The sequence below is a fragment of the Lissotriton helveticus genome, chromosome 5_1 (assembly GCF_964261635.1).
Source record: "Lissotriton helveticus chromosome 5_1, aLisHel1.1, whole genome shotgun sequence".
NCBI classification, from domain to species: Eukaryota; Metazoa; Chordata; class Amphibia; order Caudata; family Salamandridae; genus Lissotriton; species Lissotriton helveticus.
In genome coordinates this window covers 1279522777-1279542833 of record NC_136065.1, presented here as the reverse complement: position 1 = coordinate 1279542833, position 20057 = coordinate 1279522777, and the positions used below count along the sequence as shown (strand labels likewise).

Sequence of the window (20057 nt, the reverse complement as noted above, 5' to 3'; positions counted from 1 at the left end):
CCATTGGTCCCTGCCCTTCCCCTACCTGTAACGCCCCCCTCCCCCTTTCTCATGAGCTAAGAAAAGACTTGTCCCTCGTGAACATTTTAGCTGTTCCAGCCAATGGTGGAGTTGTTTGGGATAAAGTTCCTTATGACCCATTTGGTCCTACAGAGACCTACAGAGAGTGGGAGAGGTGTGGCGCCGCGGCCAGGGCAACTGACGCTGGAATCTTGGAGACCACGGTTCGATCCCCGGCTCCGGCGGCAGGTTAGCCCAGCACCATGTGACTCTGGGCAATAGCTCGCTTAATCTTCCCGACGGCCCCCAGCGACCCTTACGGGTGATTGTGCGCTTTACAAATGTGGACTTATACTTATACTTATCCTGCAGGTACCATATGTGTTTAGGGTTTCTATGGGGAATGTGATAGTACCTGGGTTATATTGTGATGATTGGGATGTTGAAACTGTAAACTCCATGCTCTCATTGCTGGAATATGATACTGTTTTCTAATCATGATGTGTGCCTTAATTCTGCAAACTATTGTGAGATTTTCTGTTACCATTTTGGACATCATTATTTACATCGAATTAGGGTTCAAGGCACACTTTAAAAATTTTTTGCTATGGGAACATTGTCCAACTCTCAAACAAGGGAGTTTGAAAACATACAAAGAAAAATGTACATATTTTCAGGTTATGACAAGTCAGATCCAACGTCCTTTTAGCTTAGACTTGTCCCTTCACCAACAAAAAAATATATGCTCACGCAAACCGAATTAATCTCTACATATTCATTTGTTACAAAATTAGTTGGGAAAGGCTGTGAATATTAGAAGAACACCATTGATTTGAAATTCTTTTCTGGTGCAAAATCCTGGCAGGTCCAGGGTATGAATACTTTATTTCGAGCCTGCTTAATTCCAACTCAAATGATTTTTCTGAATGACCCCATTAAGTAGACTGCATGCCTAGGATTGGCTAAAATTAAAGAAATTAATGCACTAACCATTCCTTCCTTTGCACAGTTTGAAAATTGGCAACATTTAACAAATTTCACTGCTGATCAACTTGATAGTATGTTACAGAATTGTACATTTAAGACCACACTTTCAGTGACCAGTGGACACAAATAGATGTCATGCCTGTTTTTTTTACTCCACACAGACGTTTAAAGCTAGTAGACCTGATCCTCGTTATTCCCAATGGCAAAACTGGGCAATTTTTTACTACCTATTCAGTGGACAAAATTGTGCCGAAAATGGTTAGAACACACTACACTGCAGTGAAATATCTTTCTCTTCTATCGGAGGACATGGACCTATCTGATTTTCTGTCGGTCCTAAATATCTGCATACTAAAAGATTTATTTATCCTACTTCTAATTACATTTATCAATTGTCTCAAATGGAAGCTACTGCATGTGCATGACATTGATCAAGATAATTTTGGATAGGGCTTGCTGTTGATAATACTATTAATACGTTGTATTCTCGCATTTGCAATTTGAATAACATTGTGTCATCTGTTATTGATATCATGCAGAGTGACCTCTCTTCCATGTACCATCTGCAAAATTAGGTTAGATCCATCATGCAGTTTATTTGGACCCTTCAAACCCTTAAAAATGGTTGCATTACCTGAATTCTAGCCACCTATTCGTGCCTTTCAATCTGACACAGAAATGACGACTAATGTCCAAAAAAGTTACAATCTATACAATGTTACGTCTCGAAGATAGGAAAAACTCCCTTTCACTGTAACAGAAACCGCTTCCGCTGTATGGTTAATACATGACCTAATATCTCTGCCAATTTCAACATTTCAATTTGCAGCTCGTGTGAAATGTTGTCCCTTCGGCAGATATTAGCCCCGCGGAGGCAGCTTGATTCATGAATTATGTTCCCTCCCATTTTCTTATTGCTGTGAACGTGCAAATAAGTTCTTCCTTATTGGAAAGGAATGCGACTCTTCTGTTAAACAATTTCCTATTTGTCAACACGTTACCATTACATTACATGGACCATGTAAAGCTTCTGTAGCACATCTGGTCTATTTACTAGAAGGAATCCCAACGTCTTTTATAATTCCCCTTATTAAAGTTCTTTGAAAAGGAAGCTATTCAATATTAAATGATTATGAATTCTGTGGAATAAAAGCTGCATTGTCACCTGCTGCAATAGCGTGCTGTTCCCACCTCCGCAAGGAGGAAGCAATAGCTCGTTGTGGTCTTTCATTCCAATTTTGAAGGCAGATTTTAACAAGTTAAGCATGCTCAGAGCACTATTGTTTCATAAAGTAGTAGCACTAACATCAGCTCGATTAAATCTCCGAATTACAAGTTGCAAGGACATCCAGTAAAAACCAGTCCTTGTTAAAGACCAACCTCCCAATACATTTCAGCAAATTAGTTCATCACATTTTTAATGCATCTAATATTACCGATCTTGCTCACTTTTTAATGTTCTCGGTTCTAGCATAGTCCGTTCCCTCTGGAAAATCTTTGGAGTAATACTGGCTTTTATTAATTCCCTTTGTTTTAGGGTGTTCCGAATCATCCTATTGGTGTTATTACTCATTTGCGGCATTTTGATTATATTTTTTGCTCCTCCGCAATGGATGTTCTGTCTCAAAGCTCTCTGGAACTACCACTGTTCCAGTTATGTTGTGAACATTTGGTAAAGTTCTTTGGAATCTTACTGCTCCAAGAACTGGATCTTGATTGGTTATTGACATTCCACCCTGTCTAGTGTACCTGTGTTCAACCCGTGTTTCATTGTTTGTTGCTCCTTCAAATGAGCACTGGATATTTGCCTGGCTCTGCGAATTTTAGTTCCTGTGGACATGAACCTTTTGATGAGCTCTCTAATGACCCATTTTGACGTTGTCTCATTGGCTTGCGGCTGCGGCACAATGCCAGGTATGAGGCCCTCCTTTCACAGGAGGGGAGTTCTTCGCCACATGACTCATTTAACTTTAGCTCTAATAGCATGGATGCAGGTTGCCCGGATACTTCCTCAGCATCGGCTGATACCGAGGATCATGTCTGTTCTCTGTATGATTTGACCTGGGCTATGGTGGATTCATTGTCTTCGGAGATGGAGTCCATCCTGGATTCACTTTGTCTTGAGCTCATGGGAAACATCATACATACCTCCAACACACCTTAATCTGGCCATGTTCCCAAATTGACATGTTATGCTTTTTATTATTACGGTTGTAAATCTTTTTCTAATAACCTCTCTATTAGCAAAGCATTGAATTTGCTTAGCTTGTTGTATATGATGTTTATCTAGTTGCTCCATTCGTTACTTGCCTGACCAAAAAGGGGGTGTCTTGAGTTCCCTTTAGGGCCCACTTCGTTCTCCATTATTTTAGCCTAACTGCTCGTTGTAGGCTACTTTTCACATGTTGCGCTCAGCACGTTTATTTTGGTGCCATGATATTACTTAAGCAAAACACTGCACATGTTGTTGTTATTGGTTCTGCTCTCTCGGACTCTGTCTGAACTTCTCGTACAAGGTCAAATACAGTGCCCTGTCTTCTCTGCTCGGCTAGCAACTTAGCTTGGCATACATTCCCATTTGCGGTTTTCAAAAAGACACGAGACGTGCCATTTAAAAACAGAGATGGGGATTCTTGCAGCGGAAAGGTCCGTGGACGAACGCGCCAGCCTTGCGTATTCTGATAAGCAGATTACCCAACAATAATTCAGGTATTGGGTTTGGTTCTTATCCCAGAGATCTATGATACATCACTGTGCCCACGTAGTGAGGGTAGACTGCGGCATATACATCTTTAAATATGGTTTTTTATAATAGAGCATGATAGTTTAAAACAGTTTAAAACATTGTAAACTGTTCTTGTGTGTTTGCTTTGTATATTATGTACATGCATGAGTGAGAAAACGAAAGGTGACAATCTGTTTCCATAGTTCCCTGAGAGTACTCGAGGGTTGTAATCTGGGGTGCCAACTTATCTGTCACTGTGTGAAGGTTGGCAGGGAAGGCACTGTGAGCTAGTTTGGATTAGGGTTCATAGGTACTGATGTGGTTTGTTGGCTCAGTTCCTACATACTGACATTCTGTGATCCCAGGCTTAGTTGCACAGAATCCCTACAACAGTGCAACGTGTGCGCACACAGTAACACAATGAAAACACTGCAAAAATAATAGAAAAATAGATCATATTTTTATGAGGCAAATAAGACTAAAACAACAAATATCCAATAAGTAGAACCGCTGTTATGACTTTTTAAAGATTAAAAGAAAATTATAGTGCATAGTCTTAAAATGCCAACAGGGGATATCTGGTCGCTGTATACCAGGGTAAATCCAAAGGTCAAGCCGACCTCAGTGGTATGCAGGCCGGCTACAGGATTCGCGCATGTCTGGCTGAGAAAGTACCCTTGATGGAGCAAGCGTCGACCTCCAGTGTGGCTTCGTCGATAAACCCCTTTACGGTGCAGGTGCTGCATTGTCGTCTAGTCACGCTGTTCGCCCTCTATGCGTGCAGTCCATGGCATTGTCTATCAGCTCCTGCATCGGTGTCGAGGGGCAATGTGTTGGTTCAGATTGGCACAAAGTAGTCACCAGGTTGATTTTGACGGTTCTGTACAGCAGAAGTCGCCTTTCAAGGGCCCAGGACTGGTTTGACACCACTTGGCAGGATTTACAAATGGCAGAGTTCAGGTGCTGTTGGAGGATTGAAGGAAGTGTTCGATGGCCCTGAGACTTCAGAACAGGGAGAAGCCAGCACTCCCTTAGTCACTCTTGGTTCAAGTGAGATGGGTCCAGTCCTTCTCAGCAGGGCAGAGATAAGCAGGCAGCAGGGCAGCAAAACAAAGCAGAACAACAGTTTTTCCAGGACAGGTATAGTGCACCCAACTAGAGGGGTGACTGATCTATGCCAGGGCAGTGGGTTGTAGGCAGGGCAAACAGAGGTGTGCCATGTCGACACTTCACTTTGTTTTACACCAAAAGACGCAACCTGCAAAGGCAGTGTGGGAGTGTAGTGGTACAGCACCTCTAAGGGTGGCACAATAAGTGCTACAGCCCGTAGAGGCCTTCTCTGGTCACAGTGCCCTGGGTACCTGTGGTACCACTTACCAGGGACTGACCTGTGGCCAGAGATGCCAATTGGGTTAGGTTTGGGGAAAGAACACAGGCCCTGGGAACCTGATTGGCAGGGACCCAGGGCAAACCAAGTAAAAGTGCATCAGTAGTCGGGCAAAAAGTGTGGGGGGTTACTGCAACAGAAACTCACTTTCCTACAATACCCAGTTGTGGGTGACTGCAGAGCAGGCCCTTGAAGTGCACAGGTCCCCCTTTCATCCCAGCCCTGGCTCCAGACTATCATTAGGGGGTAATCCGCCATATGTGTGGGGAATAGGACATAGCCTCTTTAGGTAAGTTCCAACTCCCCTTTCTCTCCTGCTCAGGAAGAGCTATCAGAATGCAGATGAATGTGGAGGAGTTCTCTGTCACACCTACTCTTCCTGTGTTTGTGGCTGTCTAGAGGGAATGCACAAAGTGTAGCTGCCACCCAGCCCCAGGCGTGTATTGGAGACAGGTTGCAAGGCACACAGAGCAGTAAGAGCTGAGAAATGTCCACTTTCTAAAAGTGGCAATTCTAAAATAGTAATGTTATATCCAACTTCACCAGTTAAAAGGATTTATCATTGCCATTTCAAAGATATGAAACATGATGCAGCTACTCCTTTCTAATCTGGAATTACAGCTTAAAAGTTTTATTAAGGAATTCCCATTGCTATCCTATGAGAAGAGTAGGCCTAACTGTAGTGAAAAACTATTTTTAATGTTTGTCACTGTGAGGACAATGGATACTTAAAAGTGCATGTCCTACCTTTTTTTCCAGCACTCTGCCTTATGGGCTACCTGGGGCTTACCTTTTGGGTGACCTATGCGTAATAAAAGTTGAGTTTAAGGCTTGGTACGTAGTTTCAAATGCTAAGTTAACTCCACACACAGGCCTTGCAATTGCAGGTCTGAGACCGGTTTGAAAGGTTATTTGTGTAGGTGGCATAGTGCTGACGTCCCACTAGTAGCATTTAGGTTACAGGCCCTGGATATAAGGTATACCACTTTATCAGGGGCTTACAAGTAAACTAATTATGCCAATTGTGTATACACCAATGTTACAATGTTTTAGGGGAGAAGCACATTCACTTTTAGCATTGGTAAGCAGTGGCTAAGTGCTCAGTCCTAAAGCCAACAAAAAGGTCAAAAAAAGAAGAGGAGGAAGGCAAAAGGTTTGGGGTGACCCTTCAGAGAAGGCCATTGTCCAACAATAATAATATTTATCAGGTTCGTATTTAAAGGTCAAAATTACTTCTTAATTTGACCAAATAATCCATACTTTTCTGTCATTATGGAGTGTCTTGGCTACCCGGGAAGATGGTTAATTTTTCCCGCATCTGAGAAGATGTGTATGATAGCTACTTTAGCGATTTAAAGAGTTCCATATGCATATATGTGCATAGTCTCCCAAATTCTGGAGCAAACTCTCTCCAGTACTGTACAACTACTAAGCATATGTACCTGGCTATGTTAGTTCGCTGGGGATCTCCAGCATTTTATGTGTAGGGATATGCTTGCATTCGCAAGCCTGGTAGGTCTTCAGTATATATATATATATATATATATATATATATATATATATATATATATTGTACTTTCGAGTATCTATAGCACATAATTTTATGTCTTGTAGCATTTCAATTTCCTCTTCCTTCCCAGTACGTGACCGAAACATTTAGCTAATATTCTTTATTTCAGCTTCCAGGTGAATGTAGTTGTTTACTCATCTGTATCTATGTGCCAGCACTGGACACTTTTGTGGGGAATAGGATGGACCTTCTGAGAAGTACTTTTGGTTACCAGAGCTGTGGCTGCTTCACCGCTAAGGCGGAGGAGCGTCGCCACTGTTTCAACTGCAAGCTCAATACAAAAAATTAAAATAACTTTGTTTTACTTTTGGTATTGAGCTTGCAGTTGTAGCCAAATTGTTACAGGGGCAGGGAGGGGCTGGGCTCCCCGTGCCACAGGGAGGAGGAGTTGTGGCTGCATCAAAATGCGCAATATGGTTTGGCCGTCTATTTCGGGATGGCCAAACCATCAAGCGCACTATGCATGTTCTTCACCGCTGTATTAGAGCTTTGGCGAACATGTCCAGCCTCCCAGTCCCTCTTTGAGTGCCCAGCAACAGTGCTCAGACCAATCACAATGCTGCTGTAAGGCAGCGTTGTGATTGGTCAGGGGATTCTGGGAGGCGATGTGCATCCTGCTGCAGAGAGGACAGAGGGGAGGTGGCGGCCAGAGGTATTTAGGTAAGTGTTTATCTTTTTTATTTCTCACCCCTTCTGTCTCCCCTCTCTCACACCACCCCTGTTCGGTAGCACCCGCTACTGCCAGAGAGCCTTGTTTAAATCATATCATTCATGGTAAAAAATAAAGAGGATCTGCACCGTGAAAACCTTTATTGCCTACTTTCGGATTGCCCCCAAAGTTTGCAGTGTATAAAAATCTGTGTCTTTCTAGACTGCTGAGAGCAAAGAAAGAAATTTTTTCATTGATATGAGTGGGCTCTCAAAAGATTCCTTTCTCAAATAATAAGCAAGCATCTAAATTGTTTTTTTCCCACAAAACTGTCGACAAGTGTCCAGTTATGAGGGATTTCGCTTCAAAGGGTAAGTCTTCCCTCTGGCGCCAGTGTTTGACATCTCAATCCCGCCCCTTTTATTGTGTAGACCCCATCAGGTACATCATCCTCCTAAAACTTAAAAAGAAAAGGAAAAATAGAAAAGGAATATCAAAGCTTCAAATTGGACATGTATCTGATTAAAAATAACCTCTGATAAATTTAAAGCTTTTGGAGAAAGTTTCCTGTGAGCATCTTTTTTCGATTTTATTTTTGCTATTTTCAATATAGGTCTTAAATATTGCAATGGGCATATTGCACAGAAAAACTTTTTTTAGAAGGTCCATATTCACCTACATTTTATGTGGGCAAAATAATAATAAAACTTGCAGACACAGTTTGCTGTTGGTAGAACTCAACTACGTGGGAATGTGGTGATCAAAGTGTCAAGAGATTTATAGATTTCAAAATATGGCCACCAGGTTCAGGATAATTTCTGCTAGTGCAAAGTCTCTTCATTTTATGTTTTAGACCATCTACAGAACATTTTGCCACACTTTAAGAATTAACTCTGTATGTTTATTCTTTTCAGGAGAAGTCCTCGGCTTTGAGAACTTGGTGTTCAGTATATTTGAGTTTGTTCACATATTACTGGAAAATAACAAGTTTAAAAGTACAGTGAAGAAGGCGCTGCCTGAGCTCATATACTACATGATTCTGTATATGCAGATCACTGAAGAGCAGGTAAAAAGGGAACTGGGAAGGGAGTTGAGGGATCTGTGAGTGGTGGTAGTGAGGGTAGTATTGAATCTGTAGCGATTAGGTAGGTTTATATGTGCCTGAAGTGGATTATACAGCAGATTTGTCTGTGGATGGGAGGAAAATCTGGGGGTTTATGGGAACAGATATTTTTGGAATTGTGCAGGGTATCCTGGACACAAAAGTGATTTAAGTTTTCTGAATCTGCTACCATGCTCTACGAACACAAAAAAGTTGCAACATTACGAAAAGGCACTCTAAAATTAAAAAATGGATGTTTTTCATTTCATATTGCACTGCCTTTCAATATTGCACTCAGCACGCCCAGAAGAGTTAACAATAAAATGTTTTACTGTTCCCAAGACGTTGGCTGCAATTAAAAACAATAGAGGTAAAATGCCCATATCCATTGCTGCACAATAGTTGAGAACATGTTCACCTATATTTGTATTCCCTTGTATTGTCTAGAACGAGATTGAATGTTTGTCATAGTGTCTGTCAGGTTGACCCTCCGTAATAGGAAACTGATGGGTTTTAGTGTGATTTGATAGTGTCTAACAACAATTGATATTTGAATGTGCAAAAACTGTTTTCCCACTCCACAATGTACCAAGGACAACTCTGCCAGAATTTCCCAAAGAACCTGCTACATTTAAAGCACTCACTCTGCACTATTGTCATTATAGTCTATGCCATAGTATCTCATATTTATACAAAGAAATGCTATACAAGACTCTTTAAAAAAAAAAAAAAAAAAAAAATTCTTTTTATTGATCATAACAGCTCCATGTAAGTACATTTCAGGTGACAGTGAAAGTGCATTGGTACAGTTATAACAATATACATGCAAAATTCCCTTGGCAAGATCAATATAGGCCTACCCCCTAGGTGCATCCCACGCATGATTCAACCTACTAAGCGTTGGCTCCCCTGCCCTCTTCGCCCGGATCCCCCCCCTTCCACGCTACATGTCACCTCATCTTCCCCCCCCGCTTCACAGCTATCTCCTCTGGCCATAATGGACAGGCAGTCCCTCGAGCGCTATACAAGACTCTTAAATACACAATCGAAATGGACCACAAGTATTGGTTTTGTAATACAAGTGAGCAGTGGAATATTGCTTATGCAAATTAGAAATTGCCTATTGCATAATAATAGATACAGATAATTAACTATCCTTTTTTAATTCCCTACAGATTGTTTTTAAAGTTTAACATATATATAATATTGTATGCTTTTATGGTTATACTATTCATTGTATACTGAATAAAGATTATCTGATTTGAGATACAGATCAGTCCAATTAAAAATTTCGAAAAATCTCTGCAGAATTATTTTGTTGTACTGCCCCACCACTATTTTCATTTTAGATTACTTTTTAGATAAAAGTTTGGACGGCGAATCCGCAGCAGTTTGTGGAAGATGAAGATGATGACACTTTCTCCTACACTGTGCGTATTGCTGCCCAGGACCTACTGCTGGTAAGAACTACTGCTTGGCAGACTACAATTAACCATGACAAGAAGCAAGAACTTTCTTTTCTCAATCTGAGAATAATGAATGTTAAAGCTTCGCTTCCACTCTTTTAACAGGTATCGTCCTCCAATGTTTCACTGCCCTTTTGTTCTTTCCAATTCACAAGATTTGCTTTTTTCCCCAATGGAGTAATCACCCCCCCCCCCCATTCCCCCCACACCCCCATCCCCCCCACAACCCCCCTTACAATCCGTCTTCCCGAATTCCAGAACTCGGTACAAGCACAACTTTCTTTGTCTACTAATTACAATGTCTGTCTGCAAGACTGCATTTGAGTTTTCCCCTCCCTCCGTGGTCAAGAAACTTCAAAATCTGCATATCAAATCTTCTTTGCCCTTACATCACACCCAAATCCCTCTATTTTCAACTGATATATAATACATCTTTTGGCTTTTCTGGACTTGAAAGTAGTCAATACATTTCTGAAGCACTGGTCATCCATGACAGAATGATCTAGTCTTGGTTAAATAATTTCACATCCCTAGAATAAGGTGCATCCTTGGCCGTTATTAATTTACTCCTCCAACTCCCCTCCACTTTTAATTTTTCAGGCTGTTTCTACAGAATTTCAGAATGAGAGTGCAGCAGCATTGGCTGCAGCGGCGACCAGACATCTGCAAGAAGCCGAGCAGACAAAGAGCCATGGGTCTGAGCACTGGTAAGGAAGAGATAAATTGGAAAAGAATGGATCCTAAATAGGATGGTTCTAGAAGGGGCTGGATCTAGGCATGAGCGATTCTTACAGGGTTTGGACTGAGTATTTCTTTGAAGGAGTACAATCAGGATATTGTCGAAGGGGCAGGATCAAAGCATGAGTAGGGTTTGTAAATTAGGGAATCAAAGCATGATCGAAACAGTTCAGAAGAATTTGCAAAACTTAGAATGTTGTTGGTAAGTGCTGCAATAGAATGAAAACTTTATAGACCATTCACATTTTAAGAAAAGCTAAATATATATCAGCGAGGGGGATGGCCTGATGGTGGCCAGTGGTATCAGTGCAAAATATAAACTGGTATGAAATTAGGAAAATAGTACAGGACATAGTGATGTGAGGTTATACTTCTGAACAAGATGGCTTTTTAGAGAAGTTGGTACATGAAAACAAAACCTGAGAGGGGAGAAAAGATAAATGGTAGATCTGGAAGGAAGTAATGGAGGGTGTACAGCAAGCAATAGTGACACCAGAAACCATGAAATAACAGCTATAAGCATTGTTCGATTCCTAGGGAAACATTACAGTGCATCAGTATATCAACTCCAAAGTCAGCTGATTAAATGGTGCTTGTAATCATAAGGCAGTGGCCTTGTAAGATAATGTTTCATTGTCATTTTTCTGCTGCACTTATGATCACACTAGTTCCCAAGGTGCACAACATTGTTGTAGGCCTTATTTAGTTCATTGCAATATACCATATCATTCAGCTGCATTTCCTCCTTAGGTGGCTTAGTTATCATTTAACACATCAACACCAATGTTTAGCCAGGCGCTACACCATACTCACAATTTTTACTTGCTTTCTTGGGTATTTTTTTGTGGTGTCACCCAGAATGGGGAGCTCACGTGCTGAAAGCAGGGTGGCTATACCATCTCCTCCAGGGAGGCAAAAGTCTCAGTCTGGAATTTTAGCACCGGAGTGAACACAACCACAATATGAAGAAAGCCTGTATTTGTTGCTTTGCACTTCTTGCATTCCACCACCCACCGAGAAGTTAGCTATGCATTCCTGAGTATAATATGGACTATAGACTAACTTTAATTTAATTTATGCCTCTAACCTCCGCACAGTAATACTTCCAGGGTTTGTCAGGGGTTTGAAGCTCCAATTCAACTTCCCAGGCTTCTGGCCAGTCACTTTCTATTGTTCTGCAAGATCATCAGTACAGTGTTCCCTGCTCTAGATTTATGCTTCTGCAAACCTATAAAGATAACTTAAGGAACAGGTCTCCCCATACGGATATACCCATATCCTTCAGAATCCTTTAAGAGGATTTCTGTAACTTAGGAGGGAGAAATGGAAGGGCTGCAAGTGAACTGTTAAGCAATATGGCCACTTGAACGAGTGGCTTCTTGACACAAGCCCAACTATTTGTATTACGTTTGCCCATCATTGTCCCAAGATTTCCTTGTGCAGAATATAGGAGTGCTGTCCTAGTTCAGCGACTGCAATTTTGGGGTTCAGCAGTGTGGTATTTGGGCCTCAGTGACTAGGGCCTGCGGGCATTAAAGCGGTACAAAAGGGGGTGGTGATGGACGGAGCATCTGAACCAAACACTCACACCCACTCAAAAGATCTGGGTTTGATCCATCACCGTTCTTTAGCCCACTCTGCCACCCCAGTTCAGACATGGCTATATGCAAATCAGTCTGACCCTGTGCCTCATGGGAACAGTCGAGCCCGAACTGCCAAGCCATGCCTTCCCTGGACCGGAAACAAGCTTCCGAGGACCGGTTTCTGGCATTCCAGCCGTCTTCAGCCCGGCTTGCTTGAATCCAGTGGCAAAGAGAGCAAGGGACTCACGTCTGAGCATACCCTGCCACACTTATGGCGGCCAAAAGCGGTACAAAAGGGGGTGGTGATGGACGGAGCATCTGAACCAATCAAACACTCACACCCAGTCAAAAGATCTGGGTTTGATCCATCACCGGGCATTAAAGGGCACACTGAGGAGTGATGCTCGTGTCTCACGGGGCCCACTGTCTAGAGAGATTGGTCTTGGTGGACATAACTGAGAAAACGGGAGCTGGATACCTCTGGAGCAGATCAGATTAAGAGGTTAGGGGGGGAATCTGGTGCCTTGGACCCTTGTATGCACCCGAGGGACTGAGGGAGGAAGTACAACTCAAGAGGAGTCTGGGAGCCAAGATGTAACATGCAGGCATTGATAGTCTTATTAGGAGTTGAGTGTCAAAACAGCTAGCCACTGTTGATATAGTAAAATGACTGCTAATGGAAACTTAAAATCGAATGGCAAAAGTGAAACACTAAAATGTAAAACTCAGCCCCCCCCCCCCCTCTCCCTTCAGAAAGGAAGACCACTTTGAATGACTAAGCTACTCCTGGCAATAATAGCATTGAGAGTGACTTCACTATGAAGTCATTTCCAGTCTAATTGTGGAATTGCTCCTGGCAAAATAGATACAGGACCATAACACCGCTGTGAATGCTTCACTTCATATGGATATATACACAGTGAATACAAACATTGCCCAGCTGTGGAACTGGTAGTTATGACACAGAGGGGCTCAAGTGACACTTTCTTTTTGAGAAAACACTGCCTAGCCATGTAAGAGCCCAAAAGGGTAAAGCAGATCAAAAACAGGCAAAGCTAACCTTTGAGGCCAGGCGCTCGGAGTCTGTCTCCAACTGGAGAGGATCTAACATTTATTGACCTACAGACGAGGTACAGTAACATGCACTGACTTTGATCGAAGGAAAGAATTTGTTTTATAAATATTGAGTACGCTTAGTGATAGGCAGAGAAATGCCTATCCAAAGTGCAAGATGATTTGAGTGAACAGAAGATGATTTTAGTGAACAGAAGATGATACAGGAACTGGAAAGAGATTTAGATTTCATACAGTCAAAAGATTTGGAGACACGGCCAAGGAGAAATAATCTATGCAGCATCTGGATTCTGCTGTCTGAAAATACATGTTCAGCTGCACCCTTCATAGAGAATTTGCTGAAGTCACTTTTCGGGGCTAACTCATTCTCCCTATGTGTCATTTTTGAGCCCACTCACAGGTGGCTGACACCCAAACCACCTACTGAGGCTCCAGTGAGGCTCATCGCTGAACTATTAGTACCTTGACCCTGATGCGGCACTGAGGTTTGTCTGGGACGTAAGAGATTCCAGCTACGAAGGGCCTAAGATCCAACTCTAACCTTACTTAACAATTGCTGTGCAAGAAGTCTTTAAAGCATTAATGCAAGCACAAAAACACCAACAAGAAACACCATCACGGCTTGAACTCAGCTCTGCTGTACTCCCTGCAAAACCTAGTCACTAACCCTGAAGCTATGATGTCCCTTTTACGGAAAAGGAAACAGCAACCTGCACTTAAAGCACTGAGGTGATCCATGTTGCCAGGGAACAAGAAGACTTTGAAAACCACACTACATGAGAAATTGTCCTCAATGACTGAAATAAACACTTAAGCTTTCGTGCTGTGGTTTTGTACCCCCCACCTCCGATTGTAAGATAGGCTTTATTGTCATACTTTTATATATTCTGCTCTGCTTTGTCTTGCCGAAAAATTAGATACCGCCGGGATCTCCGTGCTACCGGTCCGTGTTTTCCACTTCAAATCACGTAATAAAGACGCTGGGAACCGCTTGCAGCCAGTTCACGTTATTCGACATTGAGAGAGGGTGCAAATTATGAAATAAAGACGCCGGGAACCACTTGCAGACGGTTTACGTAAATTGACATTCAAACAGGTAGAAAGTCGCCGGGAATCTTTGGCAGCCGGTTTTTCTAAAATGACAATATTGCAGTAAAAGACGCAAACATCCGTGAGGCTACTACTAATCTATTGAGACGTGACCGCTATACTGCTGGTTTTTAAACTTGAATCTAATATCCCTCATCCATTTCTGGGAATTTTGATCAGCTGAATCCACCCGTATAACGGTCTAAATTCTTCTGCTTACCAATCTATGATGTTAACCGTTATTACTAGTCGGTACCACTAGAAATACGATGGTACAGTCCTGAGGAAGACACACTTGTGTCGAAACGCGTAGACAGGAAAACATCTTTTTATTGTATCATAAATGTATTTGATGAATGTCTGAACTTATGCATATGCTATAATGCTGAAATACTTTATCATGTATGTATATTAATGTACCAAATTGTTTTATCATTGAATTATGTTTTAGAATAGTAATTAAAATGTACCAAATGTGCAAAAACGTTGTTTGATCATTTTTATTTCAATTTTGGTTGGCAAATGCCACTGTTCATGTGCTAGTGTTTATTGGTATTTGCCTGGGTATTATATTCACATAAACTGCCTTGTTAATTAGCCAGAGTGCCAAAAGACAGAACTGTGAATGTTGTTGTACAAACCATGGACCCATGAATGCAGCCTGATAACAGAGGATGAGCCTACTGTAGATAGGTTGCATGATTGATATGTGCAAGGATACTATACAGAATAAAGGGCTTGAGTGGTGGCGATATTATCCCAGACTTGTGTCTACTGAGCATTGGAATTATCAGTGTGGAGAGTTGGAAGAGGATTACATGGGAAACATTTTTGTTCAACCGTCACAGAATATCCACTGTTCATATTCAGAACGGGCTAGTACTGATGCTCAGATTACATGCCAGGGCACTTAGTTTGGAATGGGGGCTTAGTTAGTTACTGTAGAGATCTCTTTATATATTCTGTAACCTGGAATCTGTGAGGTCGGAAGAACCCTTAAAAACAGTTGTTCTGGAATATTTAAATAGACTACAGGCAGTCCTGGTCTACTTCCAAGAAACACATCTTGGAATTTTATATGAGACTACATTTGATTAAGCTTGGGGTAGGTATTGATATTTAGCGTCCTATAACTCCTCATCTAGGGGAGAGGTAATCTAAGTGAAAAAGGGATACATTTTAATGTATTGCTCAGACTGCACATAAAGAAGGCAGAGTCCAAATATTGCAAGGCATGATTACTGACTCCTGCATAGTTTTCATAAATACATGTACTCCAAAATATAGATTGAAGATTAGATTAGAAGTTGAAAGCTGAGACACACATGATGAGATCGTTGGCAAGCAGTTACATTCCGCTTCAATTACATTTCAAAAGGGAGGTGACAGAAGTCTGATTTCTAGGGAAATATGTGCAGTTGCAGCATTTTGTGGAAGGATACAGGCCGAGAAGAACACTTGCTTGTCGATTAAGAGCTAGAGGTCCTTGATGACAATAGTAAGAGACACACTTCCTGGATATTCTGTCAATTTACAAAAATGTAGTCTGAGCTGTAGGAGGGTAAAAGGGTCAGTGACAACTGTTTTCAGCAATATGTCTGTGGTCTGTCTAGTGTGAATAGAGGGTCATGAGAGAGGAGCCATTAAATTAACCAATATCTGTCAAAGAGATTAAAGAGGTGATTAAATCACTTCCTGAGGGGAAATCAGCACGAGCACAGAATTTTCGGATGTATTGGCTACCCCTCTTCTGGAAAAGTTTAGAGAGGCTAGAGAAACATTCCAGATGCTTCCATCCTTGCGCGAGTCAACAATTTCCTACGCGATAAAGCCTGATAAAGTCCGTACCGATTTAGCCATATAGGCCTGTTTCCTTAGTCAATATAGATACAAAGATTTTAGCCAAAATAATTTCTAATCGGCTACACCCTCATATAGGAGGATTGGTGTCAATGCAACAATCAAGTTAGATTCTCCAGCGCTCAACCTCTGATAACTTACCTTCTCTTTGGTGCTCCAAAAAATCCAGAGCTCCCCGCAATCACTAAGCTTCTGGATGCGCATAAAAAATTCTACTCACTAGACTGCTCTTATTTATTTGTGATGTTGAGAAGAATGGAACCGGGTAAAGGGATAGTTGTCTTGATAACATTGTTGTATAGCAATCCGATAGCACCCATCGAGGTAAATGGGCAATTAATGCCCACAATGAAGGCAGGAAAAGATTCCCCTTCCACCCATATTCTTTATGTAATTGGCACTGAACTTTTATCAGAAATATGAAAGAACTATGCCAATAGCAGAAAGTCATCTGTAAAGATAGCTATATTATTTCTCTGTATGCTTATTACAATCGTACTGTGATAAACATCCTAGCCAAATGTGTTAGAATGGGGTGTTGCAGAGAAACAGCATATGAAGCTCTCCCACACAGATGACAAGGTTATCGAAGGATTTGGAAGCATGGGGTGCAATGTTGACCAGGCACGGATTTGGATGGAAAAGACCAGAGTTGAATGGGACATTGAACCTTGTCGTAGGTGCATGACCGAAAGCTGTAGTGTACCTTGGTTACGGTCCATACCGCTTAACTCTACATTATGTGTTGATAGTCGGAAAGATTATTACAGTCTACTGGACGTATTATTTGTGTACCTGCATTCTGTGAATGTAACAATGGCACCTGTTACCATGCACCTTATGTTGCGTTTAATTATATAAAATGCAAAAATAAAAGTTAAAAAAACATCGTAGCCAAAATTTTAATACACTTATAGAATTCCTTCATTTTGGAAGAGTTTCAGGCCTCCAGGTAAATGGGACTATATCAATAGTGTTTCTGTTAACAAGCGTTATCTCTAAATTACATTTTTAATGTTCTGCTCTGAGGACTCAATCCAAAACGTAGTAATTAGAATTCTAAAAGACCCTTCAACTGTAATACTGGAAAATAATTTTGGGGCATCCCTGGTTAAAGTGCACGATACATTGGCCAGATGGCAACCCCTCCCTATTTCTCTGGCTGGTGAGTGGTGGCTATGTAGATGGTGTTCCAGCCCCAATTATTATACCTCTTTATAAGTATACCTCACACTGTACCCAACACATTTTTTTAAATCTATCAGAATTCCTTTCCTGAAATGTGTTTAGGCAGATAAACTAGAATGTTTAAACTGGGCACTCTGTCAAATTTGCGGTTCTCGAACCTCAACTATACCATTGAGTAGCACTGGCTTGCTATGCGCATGGCTGGTATGTCCATTATGCACAATTGAAGTTGAAAAGACCCTGCCTTTAGCATTGCCTACAGTTATTCTGCAGTCTTCAAAACGTCCTTCAGTCCATTGGAGTACCAGTATGCACACTCGATATGCATAGAACAAATTAAAGTGCATTGCAGGACTAGACCAATTTGCTCACCTCACGTCTCCCTGTTTCATATTCCTTTACTAATGGCCACTCTGGACCCCAAAGCCAAACAGCAGCTGTGGCATGTTGAGTTAACGAAGATGTCTGATTTATGTGTAGACACATAGAAAATTAAAAAAATAGAGGCCGGGATATCTCCTTCAGCTGTATTTTTTAGTTTACCGATGTACCGCCCTAAAAAGGCATGGGTTTGCCCAGTTCTGGGTCCTGTGCTCATTGTGCCACTGGAACCAAGATACACCTGACTGATGAGCCTCATTCAGGGCGAAAACAATCTTGGGTTGCTTGTGTTATAGCTCGGGGTGAACTTGGTCCGGCAGTTCAGCTTGGACTGTTCCTTAGGAACATGATCAAGAATTATTGCCTCTGGCTGAGTCCAAAATGTGTTGGAATGGTGGGACAAAGAACGATGTACCACAAGGAATTGTTTTTGGTTACACTTATTGCAAGCATTCCTCCCATGACCTTTTGTGTATTTGATGTACTTTTGTACTTCAGAGTGAGGCACAAGATTCAGGCCCACTATCTCGATTTTTCCAAAAGAGCCACTCTCCCTGATGGTGCTGAATTATGTTATTACCACAGAGAACTCTCACTGTCCATTTTCCAAAGTATACCAGTTGATGTCCGAAATACACAAATCGCATGGTTTGAGAACGAGGAGTAATTGGGTCTTGACCTTGGAGAGAACCGGACTAACTCGATCTGGAGATATTGCTGTCCTCAAACGGGTGAGGTCTCACTCAATAGTAGGCGTAGATGTATTCATTACAAGTCCTGCACAGAATATACTACACCACTGCCAAATTATGTGATAGAAGTCTTGATGTGCATCCGGAATGTCCCAGGTGTAAGAAAGATAGAGCAGACTTTATACACTTAGCGTGGACTTGCCCAATGATTGATGACATCTGTACACGAGTGTTTTAGACTTATTTTTACTATTGCTTTCCAGAAGCATGCTTCACAACTTGCCGCTTTGTTGGGTTATGTTAAAAAAAATTGGGTCAAGGACTTATTTTTCTGCAATAAAATGGTTGAAATATTTGCTGAAACTCTATCAATTACCTCATTCCATAAAGATATCTGGAATTTTCTGAAACAATCTCTTAACTGTTTCGCAGGAAGTTCTTATTGGATTAAAGGTTGTCTACTAGTTGACTTGTACACATAGATAGGTACCATCCTATACCCGCAATGACTCCTGATTTTAATAAAATGTTGCGGACGCCTAATTTTCTTAAATGACATACATAATTAGGATGATGTTGCTGGTAGGTTCATGTTTCTAGTAAAAATGCCTTTGTAAGTGTAGCTTTGGTCTCTTTGTGACGTGAATATACATTTATATAATACTAAAATAGTAATTTCAGAAGTAAGGCACATGAAGAGTTACCCCAGAGTTACCTCAGTCATGTTGCCTTTGATACAGATTTATTTATGCAGACCCAATGTAAAATGTATTCTATATACTTGTCTGCTGATAGTGAGACTGTCTTATACACCTCATTATTAAACCGCTACTGTGGAGTAAAGGTTGTTTAATCGAAGTTAAATTGTATGGTAAATTAATTAAATTATTAAAGCAAATTTTGGACTTGAAGTAAAGGGTAAAAAAAAGCTACTACTAATAGATTGTACGCCACATTTAGCAAGGGTGAAAATGGCAGGTCATATCTGGTTTCTCTTGTCAGCTTCCATCGGCCGATCCAGTCATCCCAATTCCATCTACTTTTTTACGCTGAGAAAGCGGCATTTACATACTACAGTTATTAACAAGTGAGTTCTTGCAAGTGCCTGCTCTCTCCGTACATGTGATCTCTGAACCTTTATTTCACAAAGTGCTCTTGCACAGCTTTGTCATATAAGAATGTGTCCGATACAGACAGGCCATTTTCATTTATTGATTTAATGAGGGAGGCCTTTTTAATACTGGGCTGTTTATCCCTCGGAGCAATCACAACAGCACCTTCATAAGTTGACAAAAGAACACAGTTGATAGGTGAATGGGAATATAATTAAACAGTTATAGAAAGTTTGCACAGTATTATCATCTTGATGGGTGGGATCCACCCCATCATTGACAACAGAAGAAATTGCATATAATTTGGGCCCTGAAGCTCTCCAAGGTCATGCGAAAGTAGCATCTGATAAGTTGAGATGTTTCTAGTTATTTGAACCCCATTTTTGCAGCGTGAATCTTTCTGGATTCAATATGCTGTGCATTATTCCGCCATCTGGTTGTTGGGTCCGGAATT

At 41.3% G+C, this 20057-nt stretch overlaps 1 protein-coding gene across 1 annotated transcript in view; it reads left to right on the top strand.

Moving 5' to 3' along the window:
• Nucleotides 1–20057, top strand: part of IPO9 (importin 9) — a 514800-nt gene that overhangs the window by 214146 nt on the left and 280597 nt on the right. Inside the window, exons 11-13 of the mRNA XM_078644100.1 lie at nt 8233–8384; nt 9782–9880; nt 10487–10593. Of these exons, the coding sequence (XP_078500226.1) occupies nt 8233–8384; nt 9782–9880; nt 10487–10593 (358 nt within the window). The remainder of the gene's footprint in view (nt 1–8232; nt 8385–9781; nt 9881–10486; nt 10594–20057) is intronic.